The sequence below is a fragment of the Petaurus breviceps genome, unplaced genomic scaffold, assembly GCF_028583685.1.
Source record: "Petaurus breviceps papuanus isolate PSGF00001 unplaced genomic scaffold, PetGlider_PUasm1.0 91133, whole genome shotgun sequence".
NCBI classification, from domain to species: Eukaryota; Metazoa; Chordata; class Mammalia; order Diprotodontia; family Petauridae; genus Petaurus; species Petaurus breviceps.
Window position 1 is genome coordinate 39,503,619 of NW_027187419.1, and position 17,078 is coordinate 39,520,696.

Consider the following 17,078-nt stretch of genomic DNA (forward strand, 5'->3'; position numbering starts at 1 on the left):
AAGGGCAGGGGAGCCTTTGACTCTCCTCCTTTCCCTCTCTCTGTTCCAGTTTTTATTTCCCTGTCCAAATGGAAGGGCTAAAGTGCCCTCAGGGAGAGGTGGAAAAGAAAGCTGCTCAACTTATTGGCAAGTATGTGAGGAAGGGGTGGGGGAGAGGGCGGGGCTCCATGGGCAAAACTAGAGAAGAGGGTTGATTTCAAGGTGGGCAGGCAGGTGCCCTATGAAGAAGACTGGTTCATTACTGGTAATGGCAACCTTTGAGAGTGGTAGGGAGAGAAGGGTATCTAACTATGAGTCTGAGAATGAGGTGGGCTGGGGCTGGTGGGTCAGTCAATGGTTATGGGTATAGTATTGGGTAGAAGCCTGGCCCAGTTCTAATAGATGGATGTACTTCACTCTTCCCTTTCCTCCCCCTGGGGCTGTAGCTACTCTCGAGACCAACCCACCTTTTTGCAGTTGAAGGATTTTTTCTGGATACAGACAACATCCACCTACCAGCTGCCTTATGGCGTCAAGGGGAGTGGTAAGTGCCAACAGTCAGGCAGGGCTGTTAACTCCATCCTTGACCTGGCTTCCTCCTCTCCTGTTTCCCGTCCTTACAAGTTGATCTCCATGATGCCAGTATATTTAGCCCTGAGCCAGTCTGAGGGCCTATCAGTAACTCAATCAGTGCCCATTTATTGTGGCTCCTGTGTGCCAGACCCTATCCTAGTCCCTAGAAATGGAAAGACATAAGCTAAACAAACCCTGTCCTTAAGCAGTCTTCATTACTGTTGTTACATATAAAGCAAATGGTTCCCAGGTTCTAGAGACCTAAAGGGCAGAGCCCTAGCTGGGATGTTTGTATGTGTCAGTGGAGGATGGCATACTGTGTGGAGGAGAAAGAAGGGGGTGTGAGAAGGGGTTTCCAGGCTGGGGTCCCTGCTGCTGCTACCGCCTCTCCAATTCTGTTGTCCTTGCAGAAGACGTGCTCCTGAGGGTTCTGGCCATCACCAATTATGCCATGCCAGAGAGCATCCAGAAGTGAGCAAAAACCATTCCCCTCCCCTCTTTTCCTACCCCCTGAGTCTGTCCCCACTGAAGTACTAAGTATTACCTCTCTTCTCTTCTCCCCCCACCCCTATCTCCAGTCTGGGATTGTAGAGCTACTTCTCTGCCCTGATCAGTGCACACAGGTGTCTGATCCTGGTGTAACCCTTCTCCCCTTGGTCTTCTTGCCCCATTTTGAGGCATTCCTGGCCACATATAAGTCCCAGTGAGCTTTGTACACCTGGTCCCTTGGGTGAGAACCAGGCTCGGGATAAACCTCCCCCTCTCCTGGGTGAGCCAGGTCTGCCAGTCCCCATGGTGACGTAGGCTGCTGAAGGTGTCACCTTGGTGACAGGATGGAGATGAGCAGGAGGGTGCTTGGAGAGTCTGGAGGAGAATTCTGATTTCTGCTGTTCATAATGCCCTCCTCTACCCCATCCGCTCTCCTTTCCACTCCCCAGTTTCTTTTCCTCCTTCTTTGCAGTCTCTCTCCACTAAATCTTCCTTTTCTTCTCCTTCCTTGGCACCCTTGAAGTCCAATCTTAGGAATTGGATTCCAATTGGATGCCAGGTACCCCTGTGACTCTGTAGTAAGCCCTGTGGGGGATTCTGATTGAGATGAAGGGGGGGGTTGAGATTTTGGCACATTTTTATGATGTATTGATGAAAGGGGAGTAGTCAGTGATTGGTTGTCTGACTGTGGAGGGCGGGTGGAGGAGGTAGCCAGGGAGAGTCTCCTGATATTCTCCTCACTCTGTGGCAGGTTGAAGTGCCTCCGGTGTGTGGTGGTGGGGAATGGCCATCGACTAAAGAACAGCTCTTTGGGGAATACCATCGACAAATATGACATGGTCATCAGGTTGGTTTGGTGTTCTGGGATACCTTTTCCCTTCCTTCCTCCTGGAGGTGGAACTGATAGCAGCTTAGGTCCCTATTGTGCCTACCTAGGAGAGGGGCCCTTCCGGGATCACCATAGTGATCTTGTGCTGAAATCTAATGACTGTATGACTGTGAGAGGACCTGGGTTCACATTCTACTTCTTCCACTTTGTGAGGTTGGACAAGTCACTTCTGCCCCTGGGCCAAAAGTTTTCTCATCTGTGAAACAAGTAGATTGACTTTGTTCTCTTAAGTCCCTTTTATCCTCAAATCTTTGAGCCCCCTGGAATGTGGGGAGCAGGCAAAATTCTCATGAGTCATGATCAGACCCTTTCCTCCATCCCAGGCTGAACAATGCACCAGTGGTCGGCTACGAGAGTGATGTGGGATCTAAGACTACCATGCGTCTGTTCTACCCAGAGTCTGCTCACTTTAGCCCTAAAGTACAGAACAACCCTGACACCCTCTTGGTCCTGGTGCCCTTCAAGGCGATTGACTTTCACTGGATTGAGACCATCTTGAGGGATAAAAATCGAGTGAGTACAAGGACCCTGCAGAGCAGGGTGAGTTGGTGATCAGGGCCTATAGTCTGAGACACCCCCACTCTTTCTGTGCCTAGGATGCCTGGAATATTAACAGATATGGGATGATCAGGTCTTAGGCCTCTGGAAACCAATACATAATGACTTTACTTTCACTTGGGGTCAGTGTCTCAGAGCCCTTCCTACAGGCTGGTGGTCCAGGTCTTGGACCTGCTGGGAGGATTGCCAGAGCTTGGAGAGGTTTCTGAGAGGAGCACAGGCTGCAGCAGATATGAGTGATGGCAGGACACAGGATCCAGAGCACCAACATTCTTATCCCCCACCAGAGCTGCCTGGCACAAGGGAATGAGATTATTCCCTCCATACTATCCTCTGGGAAATAGAAAATTCCATGTAGATAGAGATTCTCTTATGCTCTGAGCAGGCCTGCAGCCTAGAGCCTTCTGAGATCTTCAGGAGATTCCATAGTCCACCACCTAATGCTGACCCTATCCACTCAGGCATTTTACCTTATGTATCACCCAAATCCCTCTTTAGGCTACTGTACTTGGCGTATGTCTCCACAGAGATAGAGAACAGCTGTCTGCTCTCCATGTTGTGACCCATTCTATGTAAAATATGACAGCTTCTTTCAGCTCCTCCTCCCTGCTTCCCATCTAGGCTTTTCTCTTCTCTCTTCCCTGCATGTAGCCCCTGTTTCAGCTTCCTCCTGCCCTGGGTTCCTCCATCTCTCATCTCAGACCCACTTCTCTCATTATTACTCTTATTTCCCTGTTCAAATGGAAGGGCTAAAGTGCTCTCAGGGTGAGGCACCCTGGGGCTAAAGCCTACTCTTCGTTAACCCTTTTCCCACTCCAGGTGCTAAAGGGCTTCTGGAAACAGCCCCCTCTCATCTGGGATGTCAACCCTAAGCAGGTTCGGATCCTTAACCCCTTCTTCATGGAGGTCACTGCTGCTAAACTGCTGAGTCTGCCCATTCGACCATCCCGGAAGATCAAACAGGTTGTCTGGGAAGGGGAAGGCAGGGAGAACTGAGCTGAGGATGGGATTGGGGTCCTGGATGTGCAGCAAGTTCAGAGCTGGACAGGACTGGGGACCTGCCCTCTGGGGACTCTGGAATCTGAGCATTCCATCCTTAATTCTTTAACCTCTTCTTTTCCTCTCTCTCCCCATCCCCACTTCACCTCTCTCCCCCATTCCTCTTTCTCCTAGAAACCCACCACAGGCCTGCTGGCAATCACCCTGGCCCTTCACCTCTGTGACCTGGTACACATCGCTGGCTTTGGCTATCCAGACTCCTCTAATAAGAAGCAGACCATTCACTACTATGAGCAGATCACTCTCAAGTCAATGTCTGTGAGTTTTGTTATTTCTCTGGGGTTCCTGCTCTCTTACAAAATTCCCTTGAGTTTTGGATAGGGGTTGGGTTAGGGAGGGGAGGCAGGGCCACAGAGGGAGTGATTGGATAATCCCTGGAAGAGAAGAGGGAGGAGCGTTGGGGGGAAAAGTGGTCTAGTTTCCCGGGAAGGGAAGCCAGAGTAGTACTAGGGTACAAGGGAAGTCCATGTTGGGGCTAACACAACCAAGTCCTTGGTCAAGACTCTCAGACCAGGACTCCCTCTATTAGGTCACTCTTGATGTTATAATCCTAAACTCTTTTCTCTGTTGAGAAGCCAGGACCTGGGAATGAGGGAGCTCCTGGGGGGGGGGGGTGATGGTTGTGAGGAGGGGACTTGTATGGGGACTGGGAATGGGGCAAAGAAGCACCTGTGAGTACCTAAGTGTATTCTCTTCAAATTTCCAAAGGCATCAGAACACAACGTCTCTCATGAGGCCCTGGCTATCAAACGGATGTTGGAAATTGGAGCTGTCAAGAATCTCACTTACTTCTGACTTGGGCAAGAACTGTACCAGTCAGTCTGTCCATCTTATTGCCAGAGGAACCACTCTTGCATGGCTTTGGGGAATCCTGGTGCTTGTAAAATGCACTTGGACCCAACCCTCTTCAACTACAGGGAGAGGGCCCTGGGATTGGCCAAGAGTGGGTTGGGGGCAGTGCCCCAGGCTACACCTGTGAAGTCCAGGGCCCAGCAGGTTATGAGGCCATGGAGTATTAATGAAGAGTATGGGAGCCAAGTCTGGGAGTTAGGGTTGGTGCTTTCATGACCACTTTCCCCACTGGGGTCAAGAGACTGTTTAATGTTCTATTTAATTGGGGGTATAAGGGGCTGACAGGAAGAATTGATGCCTTAGCCACATGGGAAGGAGTTATGGGCTGGTCCCATAGTACTCCCAGGAAAGAGAGAACCAGGGCCCTCATGGGCACAATACAGTATTTTTCCCATTTTTTATACCCACACAAATGTGATGGGGCCTTTGAGGCCTGGACTCAGAGTACAGACAGCCCAAGAACTAGGTATAGATTTTGGGAATGTTGTTTGGGGCAGGGGCTGCTGCCTCCCAGCTGGCATGGGAGGAGAATGAGGGCATGAAGGGGTTCTTCAGGGGAGGGCCTCCATTTTTGAAATAGGTTTATGAACCTGTCATTAAATATTTTTCCTCAAAGGAAGATGGAGTCATATTTTATTATTAGGTGGGACTGGGATGGAGGGGTTGGCAGCAGGGGTAGTTGGAAATTCCAAGGAAGTAGCCCCATTTTTATCATGGGACAGCTGTCTTGAGAGCTGTTGTTATCTATGATCCTCCCAATGTCCTTGGGACTGGGAATTCAGTGGGAATCAGATCTGACCTTGTTATGAAGGGAGAGTTCCCTCTCCCACACAGCTTGTTGAGGACACAGGCAGTGAGCTCTGTCCCAGAGCTCTCTTGCTACTCTGCCCATTGTGTATCAGGTTTGGCTTTCTAGCAATTGCCTCTGCTTTTCAAAGCGTATGATTGAAGGCCAGGGGCCAAGGCAGCAGGACACACAAGGATGATCGGGACGGAACCTTCTGTTTCCCTCTCTTGCCACCTGTGCCCCACTCATCACTTCACAGAATTCTAAGTTGGCAAGTATATTTTGGAAAGTGGAGTGGAGTCAGATATCTGGAGCTAGCTTTCCCTTCCCTCAGTGCTCCCTCCAGTAGTGCAAGCAGTGAAAGCCAGGTGCCTCGTGTCAGTTCCAGAAGAGGCAAAGGACTGGGATCAGGGCAGCACTCACATCTCCAGTCTCAGCCATTTTCAGGCTGTGCACGCTGCTGCTGCTCTCTTCCCCACCCACTCCTCGGATCCCCCAGCCACTGCTGGCTGCCAGCTGGGCCTCCTGCCACTACACATCTGTTCTGATTTGTCCCTGAGTGGAATGGGACCCACAGCTGTGTTCTTGGCCTTTCCCAGGGTCTGGGAGGTGGCCAGTCTAAGACAGGATAGACAGAAGGGCTGGAAAGAATTCCTGTGGGGATGGTGGTGTGTCTGTGTGTGTGTGTGTGTCCCTGATCCCAGGAAACAGGGAATGGATTCCCTGACTCACCACAGAGCAGGGACTCTTGGGGTTCACAATTTCAGAGACTCCTTCAATTTGAATGGGAAAAAATTACATCTTTCATTTCACTAATCACTAATTGAAATTTAGCATTTCCTTCAATTATATAAAAACATAATTCTGAGAAGCAGTCCATAGGCTTAACCAGACTGTTGGAGGGGTTCAGGCCACAAACAAGGCTAAGAATCCCTGGACCAGAGCATCATTGGTGCTTTGAGCCCTTCTTCCACTGTTTCAGGAAGTGGGGAAATTGCTTGGAGCTATTTCATGACCACCCATTTAATTTCCAGTCCCAAAGCTAAGAGGGACAGAGATGGGAACCAAGACCCTGTGGAATGTCAGCACCCTACCACTCACAATGGGAAGAAGTTCTGGGGTACAGCTCTCTCTCCTGGCTTTGCCTCAGTGGTGTTGGCAGCTAGGATTCTCGTTTGTCCCTTGTTCCAACTTTAGAAGGCATCGGAGAGAGACTCCACTCCCCCTTTCTGGAAGCAGTAGGAATAGTTGCTCTCACATGCGATCCAGCTGTTCTGGACTCCAGCCACAGCCTGTTACTGAATGTGCCTAAATGTGAGCCAGAGATCCACCCCCCTGTTCAGTCTTCAGTTAGCTGTGTAACACACACACACCACATATACATATGTGGTCATGTTCCCAAAATAGACACCCAAGAGACTCCAGCGCACATATGCATGTACACACGGTCCTATTCTTTTGTGTGCATGGATGGAATTACCAACATACAGTCACATATGTGATCATCATTTTCAAAGACAATGACATATGCACATACAAGGAACCAAGTCCCCAGCTTGGTTGTTGTGACCCTGCTTCTTGAGTCAGGCTGAAGTGGGAGGGGGAAGCATGAGCATATCTGTAGGGAGAGGGGATGGTTGTAGCTCCTATAAGGTCTCTTCTCTCCTCTTGGAGGAAGAGGAGGAGGAGGAGGAGGAGGAAATGGACCTTTCAAGAATGATTATATAGCTGAGGTCTAGTTTAGAATAATAAACTGAAGGAGTTTGATACAGAGCCCTAACCCCCACCTTCGGGACAAGGACCATTTTCCTGTGAGAGGTTCCAAAGTCATAGGGCTGAGCTGGGTCTTGGGGGAGCCTTAGCTAGAGAAAAGTTTGCTAGGGAGTTTTCATTCCACTCCTTCCCTTGTGAATACACCTAGAAGGCATACTCCTGTAGTTCAGAGTAAATGGTAGGTGGGAATAAGAGGGAAAGGAGGGGGTACATTTAGGGAGAAAAGGTAATTAGGCCAGTCATATCTTTGGACCCAGGAAGATGATCAGGAGACTGGGTACGCTGCTAGGGTTTAGAGATCAATGATATTTAGGATAGAATAAGAAGGAAAGGCGTGGGGTAGATAAACTTTCAGCACTTTCCATCAAAAAGACCCGAGTACAAGTCCTACTTCTTACACATATTACCTGTGTTACCATGGATAAGACACAAACTAAGTACCCCTAGCAACTTTCTACCATGATAAATTTTAAAGTACAGCCAACTGGCATCTGTGGAAGGATTCTCCACACTTCTACTGGAGGGAGATCCGTACAGCTGTAAGATCCTAAATCTGCACCCCATCCCCTACTTTATTTTTGCTTTTTGGAAGGCAGTTGGGGTTAAGTGACTTGTCCACAGTCACAGGGTTAGTGTATCAAGTGTCTGAGGTCGGATTTGAACTCAGGTCCTCCTGACTCCAGGACAGGCGCTTTATTCACTACGCCACCTAGCCACCCCTACCCCCTACTTTAAAAAAGAGTAAGTCAAGGTCAGAAGGTTCTGAGGGTGTTGAGGCACCAGGTAGCTAACTGGGTCAGTAAGGTCTGGGTCCTGGTTTTTCTTTCCCTTTTCCCTCTGTTGTGGGAGTGAGCTTGTAAGCCTTAGGGCTGAGGCAGCAAAGGCACAGCTGTGTGGGGATCAGGGCTGACCTGTCCAAGGTGCCCCTGGATGCTCACGGGTGGCACCCTGAGGTTATAGTCACAAGGGGCTCCTCCAGCCAGGAGTCACTGCTTTACAATGCACTGTCATGTAAGGTGGATTTGGGGGGCCTTGGGGACCAGTGGCCCCTTTTGCCATTCTGTTAATTAGCCTTATACGAATGAATTGCTTGACAACTTGTCTGGCATTAATTAAACCATGTTCTGCTCAGGCCCCAGGGGTGAGAGTTAGAATGGTAAAGGACTTCCGAGGTGAGGGAACCTGGCTCCCCCTGCCCACTTTTGGGGAGGAGAGGGGAGGAAGGGGTAAGAAGAAAGAAATGGGGACCCTAGATTTGGAGCTGGAAGGGTCTTTTGAGGGCATCTGGTCCAGACCCTTCATTTTAGAAGTTAGAAAACTGAGGCCTAGAGCTCTTAAGGCCAAGAAGAGATAAAAAGGATGGAGGGGGTTGAGGAGTGGGGTATGATTACGCATGCGTGCTCGATTGAGGGGGCACTAACTAGGCTTTTAGTGGTGGGGGAGGGCGGAGGAGTGTCCCCGCCCCCTGCTTGCTTCTCTGGCGTCACAGAGCCTGGGTGGTCTGCGCTTGCGCGGCTTCTGCCCCTAATCCCTGCCGAGGTGGGGGTGGGGGTTAGTGTGTGCAGCTTCTGCAGGAGGTTACCACCCCGCCTACCCCGGGGCCTGGGGGTGGGGGAGCGGTGCCTTTCAAGTTACGGCGAATGTTCGGGTCTCTCAGGGGAGTCCCGGCTCCGGGTTAGGGGCTTCTTCGCTTTGGGGCGGCTCCCGACATCCCGGCCACCCGCTGGGTGAGAGGAGGAACAATCTGGGGTGCCCCCCGCCCCATGAGCTGGTGATCGTAGCCCGCGTGGGGGGTAGGTCCAGCTTTGCTCGCTGCGGCGGCTGGAGGACCTCTCTTTGGAAGCAGACGTATCCGTCCTTCTGCAGCCTCTCCTGGTGGAAGCAACACACCCATTCCTCTTTTTACAGTGGACACGCTTTATTCTCAGCCTATTCAATAAAAATGTACACTTAATTCCTGTCTTGCTTCATTCACAAGCCCCACTTTGATCTGACAGCAGGGGGTAAATTGAATGGCAAAAATGTGTTTGGAAAGGAAAAATAAGGAAGGGGGAAAAGTATCCCTGGGGAAAGTCATTTTGGGTGGTAGTAATAACCTCCTGTTGTGATGGCTGAAACTGCGCTCCACACTTGCCTTTCTAAAATGTACCACTTGTCCCCAAAGACAGCGTCCAGCCTGGTGGGAGGAGGAGTGGAAATGGTGCTTGGAAATGATGCTTGCTTGCTCTCTGGGTCGTTCCGTTGTCTGGCTGAGTATCGGGGGTAGTAGATAAGCTTAGGGAGTGGCTTGAACGCTTAGCCGGACCAGGCTGTTCATGGAGAGCTGTGTCCAGTTCCGGTTGCCACATTTTAGAAGGAACATTGCTGGATGGGATGTATTCAGAGGAGGGTGACCAGGAAAGAGAAATAATGCCGTGGGAAGGTGGGAGATTGGTTGAAGGAACTGGGAATATTTAGCCTGGAGAATATTAGCGGGTAGACAGATTACTGTTTTTAAATATTTGAAGGATTGTCATGTGAAAGAAGGATAGATTTGTTTTGCTTGGCACCAGAAGGCAAAACTTGGGCCAGTGGGTATAAGAGAAGCAGATTTTAGCTCATATAAGGAAAAAACAAAACAAAACAGCCTAGCAATTAGACCTGTTCAGAGTTGAAATGGGTTGCCTGGGGTGGAAGTGTCCTTGAAATTTGATGCAAATATATTCGATGTTCGATAAAGAAACAGCAGTGAGTTCCTGGTCACTGGAAATTTTTGAGCACAGGGTAGCTGACTACTTTGGAGGTGATGCACTAGGCAGGATTCATGTTTTGGACCAGATGACTGGCAAGGTTCTTTCCAGCCCTGCAGTTAGAGACCTCTCCCAATGCTATGATTCAGTATAAAACTAGATCATTGGCATAGGGAGTAGGTATGGCAGATTTGAAGATCCGGTTAAAAAATAGACACGTATGGTATGAAATGAATGCCATTGAGTGACAACAGAATTCTAAAAGAAAGCCTGTGTTAAAGTTGTGTAAGAACTAAGTGGAAGAGGGAAAAAGAACTGGCAGCCAGGAATGTAATGTGATCTCCAGCTTCTTTAACAAAGTCATAGTGTCCAGGATTGGGAGTGGGAGTGATAATACCAAAGTACTCTGCCCTGGTCAGACCACACATGGAGCATTATGTTCAGGTCTGGGTGTGCCATTTTAAGAAATGTATTGATGATCAGGGAAGCATTCAGAAGAGGAAGACATAGATGGCAGACGAGAGAGTCGGTTGAAAAAACTGCATATATTCACTCTGGAGAAGAGCCGACTTTGGGGGCAAATAAATGATGGCTTGTTTTCGAACATTTGAAGGAATGTTGGGATTAGACTTCTGCTGGGTAGATTTAAGAACAATGGGTGGAACCAACAAAAATGCAGATATGGACTTGGAAAGGGAAAACAAACAACTTTCAATCAATTTGATCTATCTAAAACCATGTGGGCTACCTTGAATGACATGTTCCTCCTCATGAAAGTATTCAAACACAAGTTGAATGGCTCGATGTGTTATAGAATGATTGTACAAGAGAGCCTAAGAGATCATTTCTAATTCTGAGATTCTGTGAAATGATCCATGTGCAAATAATAACCAGGTGACGAGAGGGCTCTCTAAGCAATGTTTTCAAGCTAAGATCTGTGAAACACCTCTGTGGGTTTTTGAAGAATAATAATAAGCTAGCATTTTTTATAGTGCTTTAAGGTTTGCAAAGTGCTTTGCAAATATTTGATTTGATTCTCACGACAATCCTAGGAAGTAGGTGTGATTATTATCCTATTTGCAGATGAGGAAACTAACTAGTGAATGTCTGATGAGAAAACTTGTGTCTTCCTGGCTCCAGATCCAGTACTCCATCTATTGAGGCCTCATGCTTTTACAAAGCATCATACAAAGCATACCCCCCTCCTCAAAAAAAAAAATTTATTAGGGGTGATGACAGTAGGAGAAGAGTTTGCAATCATAGAAGTGGAAAGCTTATAATATGCTAATTTCCCTCTATATTTAGCATTTCCTTGGTGTTCCACCAAAATAAATGCCCCCAAAGTCTCATTTCTAGCAATTGAGTTTAGGGATGTGGTTAAGTATTTGAAGTTGGGCTTCCTGTTAAGCTGTTGCTCAGTCAGCTGACTCTTCTTGATAGGGGGCATTTGGAGGTTATAGGATATGTCCAGTGCTAGGGATTTCCTTATGCTTCTTGCCTGCAGTCTGATTTGAGGGGGGAAAAACCACTTTGCAGTGAAGTCATTCAGGGAAAGTAAAATTCTCTCTCTGAACCAACTGGGAAACGTATCTGTTCATGAGAAGGGGAAAAAGAAGAAGGAAACCACAGCAGCTTCGGGAGACTGAAATACTCTCATGATTCCAAAACTTGTACAAGCAAAAAGGGGATTATGAACTCTGGAAAGTAGGTCTCATATGGTATTTCAAGCTTCCAGAGAGGGTCAAGCTTTTCTCCTTTCAAAGCAGGCATAGTTATTTCTTATGTAGGGTCTGCAGTCCTTGAGGTGCAACAATCTGAAGGAACCCCAAGAGCCCCCAACCTAGGGAGTTGTTTGGTCTACTTCTATCTACTTAAAATTCCAGTAATCATCAAGGGAAATTGTCATTCTAATGTGTAGTAAAATGTTGTAGTTACATACACTTACTTCATTTTCACTTTCTAAGCTGATGAACGTTAACTACTTATTGGAAAATCAATATATTCACATTTATTGAGTGTCAATTACTCTGGATCTTGTTTGCTTAGGAAAAGTGCAAACAGAATAAGCTAAAGAAAGAGGCTCAGTTGCCTTTAAAAAATGTTTCTCCCCTTTTCCTTTTCCCATAGGTTTAAATACTACCCAAGTCAAAGTAGCCTCTACGAAGCAGGCAAATGTGAGCTCCCTTCATTTTGTAACGAAAATATGTGTGTAGGGGTCTCTCGAAAATTTAGGTTCCAGGTTCATTTTGGGGTGGCTTTGTCTTTGGTACCTTCCTCCAGTCAGCACTGATTCCAATAGCAGCATGATAAATTTATATTTAACCACCCAGGCAACATTTTCATAAGTTCTTAATGTCTTACTTGGAAGAGGATTCTTCAGCCCAGACCAACTGAACTGTTGCCCCTGCCTGTGCAAATAGACGGTGGTCTTCAGGTTGGTTGATCTCATTCATGTATGTGGATGAGTCACATCAAAACATGGGGAATATTTCTTCAGCCATCTTCATTTTCAAAGGTTGGTAGAGGGGGGAGTCAACTCAACTCAGGTTCCAAAAGCAATGGAGGGGTGAATCTCAGATCTTGGAGAAGCAACTCTTTTAAGTTAACGTCTATTTGCTTTATCAAGAATCTCTTAGCTTCTCACCTATACCTTCCCAGAAGTTAAACCTGTGATTTCAATTAGGGTAGCCTGGGTGGTGATCTAAACTTGAGTCTAGTGACTGCTGTATCTCTCCCTACCAAAGAATTGGTGCATATTCCCTGGGCTACTCTGTGTGTGTGTGTGTGTGTGTGTGTGTGTGTGTGTGTGTGTGTGTGTAGTGGTAGGGGTAATGTGGTGGGGTAGAGAGGATATCTTTAGCTGTATGTCACCTCCTGTAGTGAAACAGTCCTTTTCCCTGGGAGAGAGGAAATATTGCATAAGCATATTTTGTTTATTCATGTCTTAATGTATCGCTTAGGAAATACCTTTCAGACATACTATTGTCTAAGTGACTGGCATATGAGGAATGCTTACTCCGAATTCTCCCTGTGATGGAGAACTGCTGGATGAAATAAGAAGAGAAATCCTTAAAGAACTGAAAAAGGAGATTTTTTTTTGGGGGGGAGGGCAAGGCTATTCAGGAATAGGAATATGGGTCAGATCTACAGCTCTTGATCCTTTGCTTTTTAATGTTTTGTTTTGATTTACTTTAGAAAATTCTTTTTAAAAACAAACAAACAACTAACTTCATCTAGATTGAATTCTGGGAGAAGTTAGTTTATCGCAAGGTCATGATAACTAAGAGAATCTGAGCCACTCCTGGGATCCTGGTGTGGTAGTGGCAGCAGTGACAACACACATGGGGGTCGTGGAGGGTGTTAGGTAGACTTCAAGTTAAGGAAGACTGGAAATCAACTCTGGCTTTACTGACTAGCGTATTTTCTTACTCCCTTCATTTTGGAAACTCAAGATTCTAGTTCCATTGTTGGATGTTTTTATATCTTCCTCCCTTAGGGAGAGAAACCATGTGAGTTCTTTGAGCTCATTGTTTCAGAAAAGAGAGTGTGGGAACACAGAAGTAAGAATACAGATACAGACATAGATAGGCTGAATGGATAAAATTCTGTGATTTGTGATCTATCTTTAAGTGGTTCAAAAAAGGAAGAAAAGATCAAAAGGTGTATTTAAGGAAATTCTGTTTAAGTAGAGGACTTTTTAAATGAAGCAGTCTATCAAATTACAGGGTCTGCAGCAGTGAAAACTTTCATTGTCTTCTAGAGACAGTCCCGGAAAGGATGAGGAAAAGTGAAAGTTAGCAAGTAGAAAGGGAAGCAAGTAGATATTCCCTACATTAATAATTTAGTTCTCCAGTTGCATATATCCTGACTAGAAGAAAGAATAATGTAACCTTTTTTCAAACTTCTGTTGCAAACCTTTGGGAAGATGGAAAAAATATGATTATAAGGAAAAGAATCAGAAACTGATATTTAATGAGAAAAAAAAAGCACTAGGCAAAAGAGGATGCTATGCTATTAGTGATTCTTTCCTGTTAGGCAGTTTTACTGCCCCAAGTTTCAAGAGGTTGCCTTAATTTCAACAAGCAACTTAAGTAAGACATTTTGAAGACTTTAAAATACATTGATGAAGTCTGATATAGTTAAGTGGATGTTAGAGAAAAGGTACCAATGTATACCTAAGAACTGATATTTCCTTACATCTTACTCCAAATGGCATTTTAGCTTAAATTGAACAATAAATGTAGATGATTAAGTGAGCTAAATATTTATTCTATCTATTAATAAATGGCTAATTTTTATAGAAAAGGCACATTTAAGTGTGGACTTAGCTAGTTAATTGCTTATCTTATTCTCCACAAAACAAAGCATTACTTTCCATCTACATAGTGCAAACAACTTTAACTGAAGGCATAATGCCTACAAAGAATTTGGGAAAGCATCTTGAAAAGTCAATCCTATTTCAGTTATGGCAAATATCACAAACAGTGTGATAAAGGTCACAGTACTTCTTGATATCCCAAGTGAAAACAAGAATTTTTGATAGTTCCTCTTATTCTCATAAGTAGTACTCAGTCTCTAAAAGACTGAAGCGGATGGACATAAAGTGATGTTTTCATGTAGGGCCTTGTGAGGAAATTATACTCTTATTGTTTGTATATCCATCACCATCTCTACTGTTACTATATAAAGTATGTGTAATACTGGGAAACTTGAAGATCTTCTTTGGATAGGGGGCCTTTGAGGACTTGGGTCAGGGAAAGGTATGCATGCTCATTGAGTTAAGAAAGTGTCTCTTCTGCCAATCTCAGCTCTGAGCAGTGTATTCTGGATCAAAACCAGAACTTAATGGAATGTACCAATGGGAGGGTGGTTCTTAAAACAGGAAAAAAACCCCCCAGTTGGTTTTGAATTTTGGCAGATGGACTAGTAGTGACTTTAATGACCTCATGGGAAATCTAGAACCAGTTTCTACTTAAGATAATAGACTTAGAAGTGGGAGGGAACAGTCCCTGATTTTGCAGACGAGGAAACTGTGACGATCCAACAGATAACCAAGGTCACACAGGTGATCAGTAGCAGAACCAGGAGTCACACCCAGGTCCTTGTGCTTTAAGTCCAGTGCTCATTCCACTATGATTGTACTGCCTCTCAAGAAGAAGAAAAAGAAGTAAATGAAATCTTACTTTATTTAAATGTAGAACTAACCTGGAGAGAATGTTCCATATAAATTCTGAACAGGAAAAGTGGATCAAAGTCAAAAATAATAAGTCCTCCTAAATAGCAACAAGTCAGAATCTCATCCCTCCTGAAAAAAAAGTCACCACCATCCTCACAAGCTTTCCTCTTCCCTTTATTGCCAAACTGCTACAAAAAGTCCTCTACACACATGGCTTCCATTTCCTTTCCTCTCATTTACTTCTCAGCCTGTGCAATCTGGTTTCCAACCTTATCTAAACCAAATCTAAATCTGATTACCTTTACTCTGCCTTCATTCCTTTTTTCAGCGGCATTTGATCACCCTTTCTTCCTACCTTTACTCCGACTTCATTCTTTTTTTCAGCAGCATTTGATCACCTTTTCTTCCTACCTTTACTCCGACTTCATTCTTTTTTTCAGAAGCATTTGACCACCCTTTCTTCCTACCTTTACTCCGATTTCATTCTTTTTTTCAGCAGCATTTGACCACCCTTCCTTCCTAGAACACTCTCACACTGTCTGGGTTTTCATCACAAGGCTTTTGGTTTCCCCACCAGTCTGAAAGATTTTCCTCTGTCTACCTTGCATGTTCTTCACCCATAGTGCAACTCCTTAATGTGAATGTGCGCCAAGGCCCTCTTCTATTCCTTCTCCACATTCTCTCAGTTGGTGACTTCATCAGTTCTCATAGATGACTCCCAAATCTATATATTTTGATATAATTGCTCTCCTGTGCATTAGTTGTTTATCTCCAGCTGCCATTGGATATTACAAATTGGATGTTCTGTGGGCATCTCAAACTCAATATGTCCAAACTCAAGAACTCACTATCTTCCCTCTCAAACCACTCCTTTTCTTAACTTCTCTTTTTCTGTCAATGTCACCACTATTCTTATAGTCACCTAAGTTTGAAGATTCCTCAGTCTCCCTCACTCCCACATAGCCAATCAGTTTCCATATCTACTGCCATAATATCTCTCACATCTGTCCCTTTCTCTTTACATACTTGGCCACCACTGTCATTTAGGTCCTTATCATCTATTGCTTGGACTATTACAATGGTCTTCTAATTGGTGCCTTAAGTCTCTCAACTCCCCCATCACACTCTACTCAACTGTAAAACTAAATTTTTTTTGGAGGGGGGAAGGAAAGGCAATTGGGGTTAAGTGACTTACCCAAGGTCACACAGCTAGTAAGTGTGTCAAGTGTCTAAGATTGGATTTGAACTCAGGTCCTCCTGACTCCAGGGCCAGTGCTCTATTTACTCTATTTACCTAGCTGCCCCTGATATTTTTTTAAAGCACAAGTCTGACTATGTCACCTTCTTATTCAATAAACTCCAGTGACTACTCATTGCCTCATGGATCAAATTTAAGCTCCTCCTTTTAGCTCATGAAGCCTTCCACAGCCTGTCCCCAATCTACCTTTCCAACCTTCCCCTTCCTGCACTCTATGGTTCAGCCAAACATTTTTCTTCCTATTCCTTACACATAACCCTGTCTTGTGTTGACTGTTCTCCTTGCCTGGAATGAGCTCTTATCTCTCACCTCTTAGAATACCTTATTTTCTTCAAAACTTTGCTATAGTGATACCTTCTATTTAAAGTTTTTCCTGAAACTCCCTCCCTGTCCTGTTGCTAGTGCCCATTCCCCAAATTTAACTTGTCTTTAATTTTACATTTATTTTATATGTTTATTTATATACACGTTGTCTCCTTCCATAGAATATAAACTCCTTGAAGGCAAGACTATTTTGTTTTTGTCTTTGTATGTCCAGTGCCTCAAATAATGCCTGGCATATAGCAAATGCTCAATAGATATTGATTGCTTGATTCTGGTAGCCATAGAAACCTCTTGTAGAAGGACAATGAAGGTATTTACAGGATCATTGCAGGACTCCTTGAACACCCAAGGGAAGAATCTTTGGAAACTGGATAGGCAGGGGCCAGCCTCAATCAAAGATTCCTCAGACTGAGTTGAGGCAAGGAATAGGAAATGGAGTTAGGTGTACCCCTTTGGCTGTGACATTTAAGTTCATCTGTGGGTTTAGACTGAAGTCATCTTAGGGTAAGATATCTAAACATAGGTTTAGAAAAGTTATTTTGATTTCCCTCAGTTTCCAAGACTTCAAAAAAAATTCCAGCCTTTGTTTCTTCTGAACTAAGGGAAGAAGGTGTTTGGTACTATTTGATAGT

At 45.3% G+C, this 17,078-nt stretch overlaps 1 protein-coding gene across 2 annotated transcripts in view; it reads left to right on the top strand.

Annotated features, from left to right (window-relative positions):
- Window positions 1-4,478, top strand: part of ST3GAL4 (ST3 beta-galactoside alpha-2,3-sialyltransferase 4) — a 46,068-nt gene extending 41,590 nt beyond the window's left edge. For both annotated transcript variants that reach the window (XM_069080806.1, XM_069080804.1), the window contains 8 exons: window positions 50-130; window positions 426-523; window positions 963-1,023; window positions 1,793-1,888; window positions 2,254-2,443; window positions 3,308-3,451; window positions 3,662-3,805; window positions 4,256-4,478. In XM_069080806.1, the coding sequence (XP_068936907.1) occupies window positions 50-130; window positions 426-523; window positions 963-1,023; window positions 1,793-1,888; window positions 2,254-2,443; window positions 3,308-3,451; window positions 3,662-3,805; window positions 4,256-4,342 (901 nt within the window). In that variant the 3' untranslated portion in view covers window positions 4,343-4,478. The remainder of the gene's footprint in view (window positions 1-49; window positions 131-425; window positions 524-962; window positions 1,024-1,792; window positions 1,889-2,253; window positions 2,444-3,307; window positions 3,452-3,661; window positions 3,806-4,255) is intronic.
- Window positions 4,479-17,078: the final 12,600 nt, after the last annotated feature.